Here is a 12948-nt window from a genome sequence, read left to right as displayed (position 1 = left end):
TGGAGAGGGTCCACGGGGGCCACGCAGAGGAAAGCACGCAGCAGCTGTATTTATTATCTATGTATATATTATTTATACAGCCGCCCCGGACGCGGGTGGAGAGATGGGGCCGTCTGGGCTCCTGGTGGCTTTCACTGGAGAACTGGACCGGGTTCTGGCAAAATATCGCAAGCGTATTAACAGCCGGTGTGCCAGAAAGCGGATCGGGGGCTGCCGACCCATAAATAGAATAGGGTGTGACAAACCCCCCCTGCCCCGCGCGGACTACTCGCTGCGTCCTGTTTGTTGCCCCTGCAGCCCCAACCCCTGTAGACCACGTGCCACAGTCCAGCGATACATTTACAAAGCCATTCCCCGCCGTTTCTATACACATTATCAGGGCGTTTAGGGCAGTAGAACCCTGCGATACCCTCATACCCAGCAAACATTCTGACCTAGAAGACAAGGGGCATAGGGATTGGGGACTCAGAAGGACTGACCAAACTAAGCAAGGACACTTGGGAGGTATGGATATAAAGAACTTTGTCTTCCCTCTCCCCACACGTTCCTCGCTGACAGTCGCCTGTTACGCAGGGGTTCGGACAGATGTATTGAGCTATTGTATCGCAATTATTACGGCATGCATGTTGTGGAGAGACGGGGCATCAAACCCCTCCTGTTGTTTCCAGACATCGTCCTGAATAAAAGATTTTTAAAGTTAGTTTTATAGGAGAAAAAAAAACGTTTCTGCTCATTTAAGTCGAGTTATGTCACTCTACCACCTCTGTAGAGAGATCATTCCATGCATCCACTCCTGTTTCTATATACGTCAGGAGTCAAGTGGTTCATAAATGAGAGCAGGACAATTGAGGGATAGTCTCGGGGTGGCGAGGACCCCCTATTTATCCCGGGACGCTGTGGATCCCGGACCCCCCCTGGGACAGGGTAGGCTGTGAATAACGCCCTTTACTGAAGTTTGAGGAACTGTGGCTTGCAGAATATCTGAGCTTTGGCCAGATTTCCGCTCCTGACTTAGCGTGTGTTCACCTGCTGCCCCGTGCCAGCTGCTCCTTGGCGGCTCCTGTAAAACAGGCAGTTAGATTGCTAGCTCCGCAGCGCCGGGGCTATTCTCAGGTCTGCATTGTTGGAAACTGAAGTCATTCTGATTTACGGAGTGCCGAGAACACTGTAAGCCCGGCTGGAACAAAGCCACGCGCAGAACAGTTACCCACCAGGGAATGAGACGGGACGATCAGCCCCCAGTGCCCAGAATCCATCCGCTCCCCGACACTGACCTGATCCTGGCCGTGCCGGCTTTCATGAGTCCCTCTGTGCTCCCCGGACCTCGCGGGTGATGTAGGCGTTTAAGGACAGGACACCGGCTTCGCCCTCTTGCGTGGGGCAGATCTGCTTTCACCGGATGGATTTTCAGAGCATTCCTTGGCTGAGCTGCTGGACCGAAGCCAGGACTCCCCCCCCCCCCCCCATCTCTGTGGACTCTCATTGGCCGGCGGCTCCCAGTCAGCCGATCCGACTCTACAAGACGGTTCTTTGTCCTGCCTTGAAATGGCCCCAGATTCCTCCCTGACCCCAAACCCCTTCAGGAAACACCCACCACTGTGAGCCCAAATGCATCGTATTCCACCTCTTACAAAGAAGATTTTAAAGCAGGGCGCAATATAGAGTTACACGGAGTATCGATGAATAGAACCAGGCTAGAACCCCCGCAGCCTGCCTCTCTTAACCTTTTCGCTACTGGGGCGGGTGAAAAGAACAGGGCAATTAATTTCTACCTGCGTTCAGAATTGCCCTTTACGCAAACGACCCATAAACACGAGAACAATTACGTTAAAATGAACACGCCGTACCGTATTGGATTTAATAATCTGCTAGAATTCTAAATACAACATTGCAGCACTATAATTATATATATATATATATATATATATGATACAGCTTCACCTATACACTGCACTAGATTATTTGCTATCAAACTATTCTCTGTTTTCATGGCATTTCCCAATGGGCTGTAGCGCACGCACGCCAGCGTCGGCACAATACATTTATATCAGTACTTCCAGATCACTTATTTCCAGATTTTCTGGATGACTGACATTGGCCAGTACAGGTAAAATGGCGTAGAGCCTGATGGTACACAATCCGTACGACGAAAAGCCAGGCAGCAGGGAAAGAAGGAGACAAACAAAACCTTTGTAAAGGTTTTAAAATATATTTATGTAAAACAAAAACAAATTTTGTTGAGCTTCTCCGGTGTCAAAATCCTGCGAACCCCCTTTAAGTTCTCAGAACATATAAGCGCAGTTCCCTTCGCATCCTTTCCTCACTGCGGGGGCGCTGTTTGCTACTGTGATTTATGATAAGTAGGTACTGTCCCTTTAATTCACAGTGTTGGTTATCACACATCCTCTGCTGTGTGCTAAGCCTAATATTACGCATCTGGATAAAATTTAGGAGAGAATACAGATAAATTAACCCCTCCGTTGTGAGATTTAGCAATGCAGTGTTGGGATCCCATGATAAGCAAGGGTTAAAGTCATGCCCTTCTCTTCCGCTAGAGATGCCCCCACATCTCATTATAATTCAGCATTGCTGTGCACAGAAACGTTGCCAAGGGAATGCAGGCAGACAATAAACCGCCGGCTCGGCTGCTTGAGGATTAGTTGCACTGGGTATAACGTAGCCCAACAAAAGCCTTTATCGGGGGCTTTCCGTATGATCCCCCAAACATAACAGCAGGAAAGCGCCACTCGGACGAGCTTTCACACAGAGCTGACACTCCAATGACAAGCTCTAGCTAAATGAATGTGCCAAAAATGACCAGAGGTAGGCAGAGGCTGGAGTTTCATTAAACACCCTACAGGTGCCAGGCTTGTCTCTCATACAGCGGGGGAAAAAAACAAAGAAAACTTTATTCAGAGACGCAACATGCACAGCCAATCAGAATGAGAACGCTGGGCAGGTGGTGGGAAACATGATATACCCCTATGATACACACAAAGAAAACCTCTGAACCATGACAAAGACATTAACGTGACACGGACGGTTTTAAACGCTAGTGGGTGGTGCCGTTTTCCGTGGACGGGGTCACTAAACCTCATCCCCTTCTCATAAACTCACCAGAAGATAAAGAAACTGTCAGTTACATCAAATAAAATATTGCTGTTTTCTTTATTTTTCTATCATCCGAACGCCTGCTCCCAAAACAAAAGAAAGAAAGAAAACAGGGGATGGAATTAAAGGAGAGGGCGGAGAGGTGTGGGAACGGAGGTGTAATAGGGGTAGTTAGGGGTATGAGCAGGTAATAGGATCGCGGGGTGAGCCCATTATTCCGTCAGATCACCAAACATTACACGGAAAGGAAAGATCGCCCGCAGCTTGTCTCAGCGGGTTAGAGGCCTGCAACATGGCTGTCCGAGGCCTGCCTGCACACGTGAAACACGAGGGTCATGCAGGAACGCCATGATCAGGCCCGTGGCCAGCGGGAAGCATGCTTCTCCCGGTCCTCCGCCATGACAGCCCTCCTCCAAGCCGCACGTAGATCCACGTTCAAAAGGACGCGTTATCTTGCAGGTAAAGATTGTGTTTTTTTGGGGTTTTTTTTTTTTTAAACTGCCGATGTATATTATTGTTTTCTCTCCGATTTCTTAGGTTTAACCTTTTGGTCGCCCATCTGTGATTTGGAAGGAGAACGCAGTGGCTGAGAGGGGGGGGGGGTCCCAAGATTCAAGATTATTCTTCCAGGGCTTGCGCCGGCGGCCATCTCTCAGCCCATCTCCTTCCACTGCTTGTAGAAGCTCAGCACGTTCTTGACCTCGATGCTGGCGTTGGAGGCCGCCTGTAGAGCACTCTGTAACAATAACGCATTGTTAATGGGGCTCGCGGGGGTCCCAGCCGGACAGCGAAGGGAAAAACCCAACCCTTTGATATTTTAAACCCCAGTAGGACCCTTCCTGTCATAAACACATCTTCAAACGAAGGCACCCAAAGAATCACAAGCCAGTCTTAAGGTCAAAACAAACGGCCGGAGGAAATTCAAATAAAAGAACCATTTATCCGGGATTTAAAAGCACAAAGATTTCCTGTGTTCCCTATAAAATATATAAAAAAAACCAACACTTTGGGGCTTTGACGTTAACGACCTAGGCGGTTAATATACATTTTCAAACAAAAGTCTCTAGAAAGCAAGTTTATTGCACCTGTAAGACCAGAAGAGACCACGAGAACGCTAAAGTTGCATTGGAGAGCCTCCCAGTGGCCCATTCATCTTACGCGGTACTGACCTGCATGGCGGCCGTTAGGCAGTCTGTGTCTGCGAGCGCTAAGCCCGTTATAACCGTCACCATCCCGGCCGTGTCCTCCTCGTTGCCCCCTTGAGACACGGTGAGCTGTCTGCAGCTGTCCAGGATTTTATACAGAAGCCTGAAGGAACGAGAGAGAGAGAGAGAGAGTGAGCTGCGACCAGAGACCAGGAGGAGGGAAAAAATGGCCATCATTCCTATCGCTGCCGGCCGTACAAACCGTGCCCTGAAATAATGACTTGTCACCTGAGTGTCGAGCGATACCAGTGATTTTGGGGGTAAAAGTTAGATTGGCTTCACTGTTCTCCTTTAGGAAAAGTCCAGGATTGCCGTTCCTTACCACGCATTCACGTCTTGCCTCTTCAGCTTATTTCTTTCAAAGCTTTTACCGGTGTCTCTCTGACATCGAATATACCTGAATTACAGAAAAACGGTGACTGAGGGGCCAAATCAAGTCCACATAATAAAAAACATATAAATATACACACACACACACACACACACACAATTGTATAGAGTAACAAACATCACAGTACCGGTTTCCTTTTTTAAATTCTGCTTCCAGGTATCGGATCCCATCTCTGGCGCCGGCATTTTCCTTTTTCAGGAAGTCCAAGCCGTCTATAACTGGATGTGAAGAGGAGAGAAGTGTTCGAGGACCAGAAGTGTGTGCAATTTAACACCAAACACAAGGTAGTCTTATGCAGTTTGTTTTGCAGACGTGTTGCTCATAAAGCTGGTCAGTGCGCGAGCGAACATGCGCTGCGCTGGATAAGATTGAACACTGACATCAAAACAAGCACAGAACAGGCCTGGTTTACGGGGTATATGTCAGTTATCCAGCTTCGCCCCTGAACGTTTTACCCGCCATTACCTGTACGCGGGATGATAACGATGAACCTGCCGCTGCTGGCCAGTTGCCGGATGATGCCCAGATGTTGGCAGAGCGCTTGGGTGTCGGGGACCAAGTATGGAGACATGGCGGCCTGTGACTTGGGATGCTGCAGGGTGCCCTCTAACTGCGAGACCTCCAGCTGGAAGAGGAGAACGCTTTACTTTCACCGAGACAGAAAATCCAACACTCCATAGCCTCCTTGGGTATGATGGTTTCCATGAAGACTGTTTACAGAGCCCATGATCCGCAGACAGCAATCTTAGTTTGACTACGGCTAGCCCTAAGGCATCTCCACCCATGTAGCCCAAGCACCAGGCTACTTACCTGGAGCCTCAGCTGTGCCATGTCCCTCATGAGCCGATTCCTCCGTGCTTCTTCCTGAGCCTACACAAAGAGACAGAGAGATAAGCTGACAAAACTCGGCTGGGTCAGGGCAGCGGATAGACGGCGCAAGATCGCCTTTCATTTCCCAGCGGAAGTGACAGTTACTATTTCCACCGCCAGCTGTCGCCGTCTAACAAGTCACCGCGGTGAAAGACTTACGGCCCGTCACAAGGAGAGGTTAAACGCCACTCATCTAAACAGTGCCATGTCTCGGTGGCACTGAACCATCAAGAGCTGTGTTGGGTTGGTTTAAATTGGGTCTGTGCCATACTCAGCAACTTTAGAAGGCCAGGTTTATATTTCTTAAAGTAGATTTGTCTGTCATCTTCTTAAAAGTACGTTAACCAAGTGTTTCACTCACCATACGGAACTGAGCCTGCGCCTGATGGAGGAGGTTGTCTTGCTCGGAGTCGGAGATGCTGGTGAAGATGCCCAGCTCGGGGTTAAAGTGCAGGACGTTGACTTGCAGGTGAGTCAGGAAGTGGCCGAAGCTTCGGATGTAACAGCACCGCACGATCGACTGCGAGAGCAACGAGGCATTTACATACTACAAAGCGCTGACGACGCGTAAAGAAACAGCTCTGGTAACACTCGCGTCCTACCTCTTCCAGAGATGTGAGCCCCGGCCTTTCCTGCTCAAAATTAAGCTTCTTGCGCAGAGCCTTCAGGGGGGGCAGGTTCCGCAGGGCAGTGTCCTCCGGGAGCAACACGTGGTTTCGGATCTCAGGAAGTTCAGCCTCCTGGAGAAGGGTTTTCACTTCACTGCGCAGGGCGATCCCTGAGACAGGAGGAATATAAATATATATAATTCTATATATATATAACCGAGTCGACTTGTTAGTTCCAGAGAATCGTCACAGTGGTTATGCCTCTTACTGTTATTAGCCAGCCAAACAACTGAAATAACCGCGCGTCTTACCGGATTCCTGGATCTTGGATGCAGCCGGTAATAGATTTAAAAGGACGGACAATCTGTTCCACAGACTCTGAGAGCTCTGAATGCACGAGGAAAAAAAATTATTTCTGCATGGGGTTTATTGCCACAAAAGCACACAAGGAATATCCTAAGCTCTGCAGAAATACTCAAAGCCGCACAAAGGCGGCAGGAAACCCCAAACCAACCCAACACAAAAAGCACTGTGTAGCAATTACTAATGTTTTAAAATCCAGATTTAGATAAAAACAGGAGGAACGGTTAACGTCAGGACATTACAGCGGAGGCAGCGCTTCCTACCTGCGCACACATGACGATAATGTCCGTGTTGGCCCTCAGCCAGTCGAGGAAGGTCTTGACGCTGGTCAGGAGCCCCTCGCTGGTGATAATCTCCAATCTCTCCTGGAGGCTTCTCTCATTGCGACACGATTTGCTACTCAGAACGCTCTCCTCGGAATCCGAAGCCTCTTCTTTGAAAAGCAAATAAAAACATCAATTATTGGGTACAAATGTCTAAACCCACGGTCTAAGCATCCAGGCGCTCCCGTTGGCACGCTACCAGCCTCTACCTTGTTCCGGCGGGACAGACTTCCCCGCGTCACCATTCACTAGAGGGACAGCCTTGTCCAAGGTGGGGGCGGCCGGCTCCGTCGTGGGCTTCACAAACATGTTAGTGAATGTCGGCGCAAGACGGAAGCAGCGCTTGGTCTGAAACATCTGTGTTGACATCGCCTGCAGGTTGCTGGCGATGCTGGATTCGCCGCCAGCTGGCACCGGTCCGTTTGCCGGTGGCTCGGGGAGCTCAGAATTGGTGGCGTTACTAGGCTTTATCTCGTGCTCCTCTGCCAACGTTTTTGAGGTATTTTTTGCTTCTTTAGACCTCGTGTTCTCCTCTCCATTGTCGTCATCCATGTCCTCCAAGTCGGAACGTGATTCCTGGCTGTTCATATCAGAGTCTGTCTCCATATCAAAAGCAGCCTCCTCGTCGCTCTTCTCCGACGCACTCTCCGAGTTCTCGCTACCCTTGCCTGAGCCGCGGCTGGAGTCCGAGTCGAAACCCTCGCTCAAATCACTCTCATCCACCTTCCGCGCGTGCCTACGTCTACGGAGACGAGAGAGGCGCGAGTACTTGTGGCTCTTCTTGCCGTTCTTTGGCTTCAGCTGTTTGTTCACCTGATCCCCCGGTATCTCCGGCTCAGTTACCTGGTCTCTCGCGATAACATCTGAAATCTCTTTTGAATCTGGGTCATCTATTAAAAAAAATTTAATATGTGTTCTTTATTTCACAAGCAGCCCCCGCTCGTGTGAAGGCAAGTAGAAGAGGACGCTCACGGAGGTCGTCAGGAGACAGACGCTTACCTGGGGTATCGTTCTGGAAGGCGGGCACGGGATTCTCCTCCAGCTCAGCCTGTAGTCGGATGTTCACGTGGTTGACCAGATGGGAGAAGAGGGCAAGGGTGAAAGCGATGGCCGTGCTGTACTGCATGGAATCTGCAGAAGAACGGAAGACGCTCAACATACAACCATACAATGATACAAGAATAGCGCAGGCATTAAGCAGACACCGGCCGTATTCATCCACCTGCTCGCTTGAGGCTGTGGACGCTCATCAGGCAGATGGCTACCATCCGGAATACCAGCAGCTCGGGCAGGAAGGAATACCCTCCATCGTATTCCTCCTCATCCTCGCTGGCGGAGCTCAGGTTGGCCGATGACGGTAGGTAGAACATGCAGAGGTTGAAGTCCTCCAGCACAGACTGGCAGAGGGAGGTCAGCTCTGAGTCGACCGAGCTAGACACAGAAAATGACCTTTGAGTAAATAAGCTTAATACAGGATACATTATTACACGTCAGAAAGACAAACGAAACCACTGACCATTTGACAATATTCCTCTAAATGAGACGTACGCTAAAGCGGCGCTCACCTGCTCTTGGGCTGCAGGAAACTCTGTAGGTACATGAAACTCACGAGGAACCTCTTTATATCCTTACACCTTACAGGAGATAAAGGAAGGAGGGGAGATTAAATAAACTAATACACGGACAACATTTACAGCCTATCCAAAATATCTCCCATAATCCCCTCATTGAGACCACATGCGCATCTGTCCCATGACCTCCGCATTTATTCACCAAACACGTCCTGGGGAGGGCAGCCAGTCACCTTTTCTTGCTGGGAGGCAGCTTCCTGGTCTCACCCTTCTTCAGCTGGTGATGCATTTTGGCTGCTTTCTCGTAGAGTCTCTTCAGGTTCCCGTAGGCCCCGTCAAAAGACACCTCGGACTGGATGCTAAGGGGATAAACACAAAGAATAAAAAAATAAATTAAAAACAAAAAGCCAAACAAGACCTTTCTATGGTGAAGTTAAATGGTACATTAAAGAAGAAGGGCCTGAACTTACCAGCGCAGGTAGCAGTAGGTAGCCTCCACGTGATAGTACTTACCCCCAGCCAGAGTGCCCAGCTGGTTAAAGGGCATTCCTGCGACAACAAGATTTATTTGCAGTTAGAACGCGCGGCTACGGTCCCAGGGAGGACGCAGACGATATACCTGGCTCTTAACAAACGATGTCGGGATATGTAACTGACCTAGGACTACGCAGAATTGCATCAAAATATTGGACAATCCCCATTAAAAAGAGCCTTAGATGCAGCGCTATGTCCACCGCTCTAACACATATACAGCAACAGAGCCTAGAACTAGAGACACGGGGCACCAACGACGTACTCTTTGCTGTACGTCCCCATTATCTACGGAAGGAAGGGGACACAAATGACGGCTCGGACTTTAATTTTCATTAGACGGAAGGGAATTGGGTTTTTGACATCCCTGCGGTCGGAGTCACCACTTCCTCTGCCAAAGGGATCCATAGAAAATGTGGCTATAAACATACGTCTTACCGATCTGCGGAGCGACCGTCAGCGCCTGGTAATAGAATCTCTCGGCCAGCCTTTCGGTGTCCACGAGGGCCAGCTCATTCTGATACCGAGCTGTGGTGAGGCAAGAGTGTTCATGGGCAATGATAAAGGACAATCTATATAAGGCTATGTATATCACAAGCCGGTAAATCCAACTTACCCAGGTCCCCCAGGTACACGAGACATCGATGGCACGCCATCTGCGCCCATTCCATCTCTTTGGCCGAAGCGGAAACCGGCTTCTTGAAGCCTGGGGCAGAAACAGACATCACACTCACTCACTCACTCAGTGGCATTCTGCGCTTCTTCTCCCCAACCTAACAGCCGGGCAGAAGATGAATACACAAACATAGAAAGTGACTGACCGATCAGCGGGTCCGTGACGTGGGTCCAGTCGATGCAGCATTGCAGCTCCAGCTGGTAATGAGACTGTACGTATAAAAGGAGGTGCTGGTAAAATCCGACGCCTGCGATCAGGTGCGTGCGATATGCACATTCCAGGGCGCTGCGGCTGTGGATGTGCTGCGGAGATGGTATAAGCTCCGTTACCCCAAGCACCAATCGCGGTTACAAACAAAACCTGTTACAGTCCCACGCCAAGTACCTTCTTGTTTGTTTTGATGAGCTGGATCACTTCGTAGTACACCTTGCGCCACAGGACTTCCTCTGCTTTGCGGCCATACTCCACGGGGTGCAAGAACATAAGCTTCACGCAGAGCTCTCGCAGCCTGAAGGAGGGGAGGAATAGGTTTCAGGCACAGTAAAAGGAGACGAACAGGACCAGGGCAGCCCCCTGCCAATGCCACCTCCAGAATGGGCAGGCATTTAACTACCCAGGTTAGCTACCACCTCTGGGGAATGCTTCCCTGCAAATACAACTCAATCACTGGCTGCTCTTACAGTGTCAGAGGGGATTACACAGTAAAAATGGGAGTTTGCAATTATCTTACAAGCCCCTAACTCTGCGCTGCATTATCACGGGCTGGTCCCTGCGCGTTTCTCCTGCAGGAGCTGGCCCCGTATAATGTATAGTTAATGTAGCGGGACACGGGTAGAATTTGAATGCCGGAGCCGAGGAACTCACTTGTTCCGGAGGCTGATATTGTCAGGTTTAAACACTTCCTGGTAGGCGGTCTTGTTGTTAATAATCAGATCCAGTCGGTGCACGGTCTCCACTACCGCCCTGCGAAATAAAAGAAAACACCCCCTCAGGACTGAATACAAGAGAATGAACGGCGCACGAGGAGACCCCCTGCCTCATCCGAGAACCCCTTCAACTCTGGACAGACAGGAACCATACACCGCGAGAGACGGACAGAAAATGATTAAACAAGTCAGAGTGTAACAAAGTGTAACCTCCTGCACTGAGCTCCCAGCACTGAAAGGGAACGTAAGCTCCTTGGGACAGGGTCTGCTATTATACCGCTAGACTGTAAGCTCCTGGGGACAGGGTCTCAAATTATACCGCTAGACTGTAAGCTCCTTGGGACAGGGTCTGCCATTATACCGCTAGACTGTAAGCGCCTTGGGACAGGGTCTGCCATTATACCGCTAGACTGTAAGCTCCTGGGGACAGGGTCTCAAATTATACCGCTAGACTGTAAGCTCCTTGGGACAGGGTCTGCCATTATACCGCTAGACTGTAAGCGCCTTGGGACAGGGTCTGCCATTATACCGCTAGACTGTAAGCTCCTTGGGACAGGGTCTGCCATTATACCGCTAGACTGTAAGCTCCTTGGGACAGGGTCTGCCATTACACCGCTAGACTGTAAGCTCCTTGGCACAGGGTCTGCCATTATACCGCTAGACTGTAAGCTCCTTGGCACAGGGTCTGCCATTATACCGCTAGACTGTAAGCTCCTTGGGACAGGGTCTTCCCATTATACTGCTAGACTGTAAGCTCCTTGGCACAGGGTCTGCCATTATACCGCTAGACTGTAAGCTCCTTGGGACAGGGTCTTCCCATTATACCGCTAGACTGTAAGCTCCTTGGGACAGGGTCTTCCCATTATACTGCTAGATTGTAAGTTCTTGGGACAGGGTCTGCCATTATACCGCTAGACTGTAAGCTCCTTGGTCATATAATACAGAAGGCAGCTGTGTTCATGTTATGTATTCATCCCTGAATAACTGAAGCATCAGATAAAATGATCTTGGTAGGGGCGGGAGGGATATGGGGGTACAGATAATATATGATGCCCATTATGCCAGTCCTACTTATTGCCCCCGGTACCAGCCCTCAGTGTCCCCGTCCGGTCTTTCTCACCGGTACAGCCTCTTGGTGTGCAGCGCCTTGGCCTCAGGCTCGCTCTCGGAGGCTCCCTGGCTCATTGTTCCGTTCACCATAGACCCACCGCGTCCGCCATGTCTGTCAGGTGTAAACCTCGCGAGACCAAAGGAGGGGCCAGGGCGTGCGAGCAGGGAGGGGCGTGGTCGGGCAGGCGCTGTAATGATCGAGTGCTAAGCACGTGAGCCCTGTTTTCGTGAGGGGGGGGGGTTCTCTACGGTGCAGTGCGTCTGGGCTCTCCGTGTAGTTGCTGGAACCGAGAACTCTGTCCTTTTACTAGTCTCTGGTGTTTAGAGCTTCCCTGTACGTCAGTGGTGAGTCAGGGGTGGAGCTGCGAGCAGGTGTGCCAGTGGGTGTGATCATCGCTTGGATAGCTGTTGCTATAGAGATGGGAGGCTAGAGATGGGTTTAAAGGAGTCAGTAAATGGGGACACAATGGTAACTGGGGGCATTTACCCAGCCCCTGGGGGTATTCACCCAATCACAGAGGGAGGGGGCATTTACCCAATACGTGTAAGGTATTTATCCTGTTCCCCAAATATTTACCCACCAGTTATTCAAGTATTTACCCAACAGCCCCAGACGAGCTGGGTAGGAGGGCATCACAGGGTTCTACAGCCCTAAAAGCCCCAATAACGTGTAAATAAAGATTTGTGGTCTCTGCCCCAATACAATAGGTGAGGTCTGACCCGATATCTCTGCCTGCTACTAATGCCCCCCCTATACACCCACTCGTCGTTTCCTCCCCTGCATCGCACCGTCTGCTTGCCTCTCTTCCGTCGTCACTGACAGCACAGCGTCCCTGATGCTAGATTCTGCCTCGGGATTTTTATGGCCCAAATGCATTATATCACTTTTATCAACATTAAACTGCAGCTGCCAGACCCTGGCGCATTCCTCTGCTTTGCTTAATTGCTCCAGGCGGAAGGGCTGCCCCATCGCTCTGCATGATCTGCAAAAAGGCCGACCGTGCCCTGAAGACTTTCTATAATAAATATATTAAAGTACGGGTCCCCAGTAGTGACAAGTCCTTCGTCTGGCTATACCCCGTTACCTGCAGCCCCCTGCCTCCTGTCGGAAAGAAGGTCTGTGGGGAGAGGCGATTAAAATGAGGGGAGGCAGAATCCGAACCGGATCTTTAAATTCTACACTAAATACGATCCGAGATACCGTTTCAGGGAGATGAGGAGAGATCCAACAAAATTTGAAACAAAACACTTTTTTTTGTTACA

General features: G+C 50.1%; 1 protein-coding gene across 2 annotated transcripts; it reads right to left on the bottom strand.

Annotated features, from left to right (window-relative positions):
- Nucleotides 1-3763: 3763 nt before the first annotated feature.
- LOC149280494 (nonsense-mediated mRNA decay factor SMG5-like) lies at nt 3764-11760 on the bottom strand. 2 transcript variants are annotated; one of them, XM_089500517.1, is made up of 22 exons: nt 11696-11760; nt 10514-10612; nt 10034-10157; nt 9795-9951; nt 9590-9679; nt 9412-9501; nt 8913-8991; nt 8676-8801; nt 8437-8505; nt 8094-8302; nt 7871-8002; nt 7081-7761; nt 6812-6981; nt 6497-6572; nt 6180-6355; nt 5939-6097; nt 5518-5577; nt 5173-5332; nt 4835-4925; nt 4639-4713; nt 4281-4419; nt 3764-3847 (listed from the first exon to the last, which is right to left on the bottom strand). In XM_089500517.1, exons 1-22 carry the CDS (start codon nt 11758-11760, stop codon nt 3764-3766), a joined length of 3111 nt encoding a protein of 1036 aa, XP_089356643.1. The 2 variants fall into 2 exon arrangements, with proteins under 2 accessions (XP_089356643.1, XP_089356644.1); XM_089500518.1 differs by lacking the exons at nt 10514-10612; nt 11696-11760 and having other exon boundaries at nt 7081-7342; nt 7382-7761; nt 10034-10147.
- Between the last annotated feature and the right edge of the window lie 1188 nt (nt 11761-12948).

This window comes from Sceloporus occidentalis, unplaced genomic scaffold, assembly GCF_023333645.1.
Source record: "Sceloporus occidentalis isolate IW3139 unplaced genomic scaffold, rSceOcc1.0.p SCAF_155, whole genome shotgun sequence".
Taxonomy (NCBI): domain Eukaryota; kingdom Metazoa; phylum Chordata; class Lepidosauria; order Squamata; family Phrynosomatidae; genus Sceloporus; species Sceloporus occidentalis.
The sequence above is the reverse complement of the archived record's forward strand: the minus strand, read 5'-3'. Positions and strand labels throughout refer to the sequence as shown.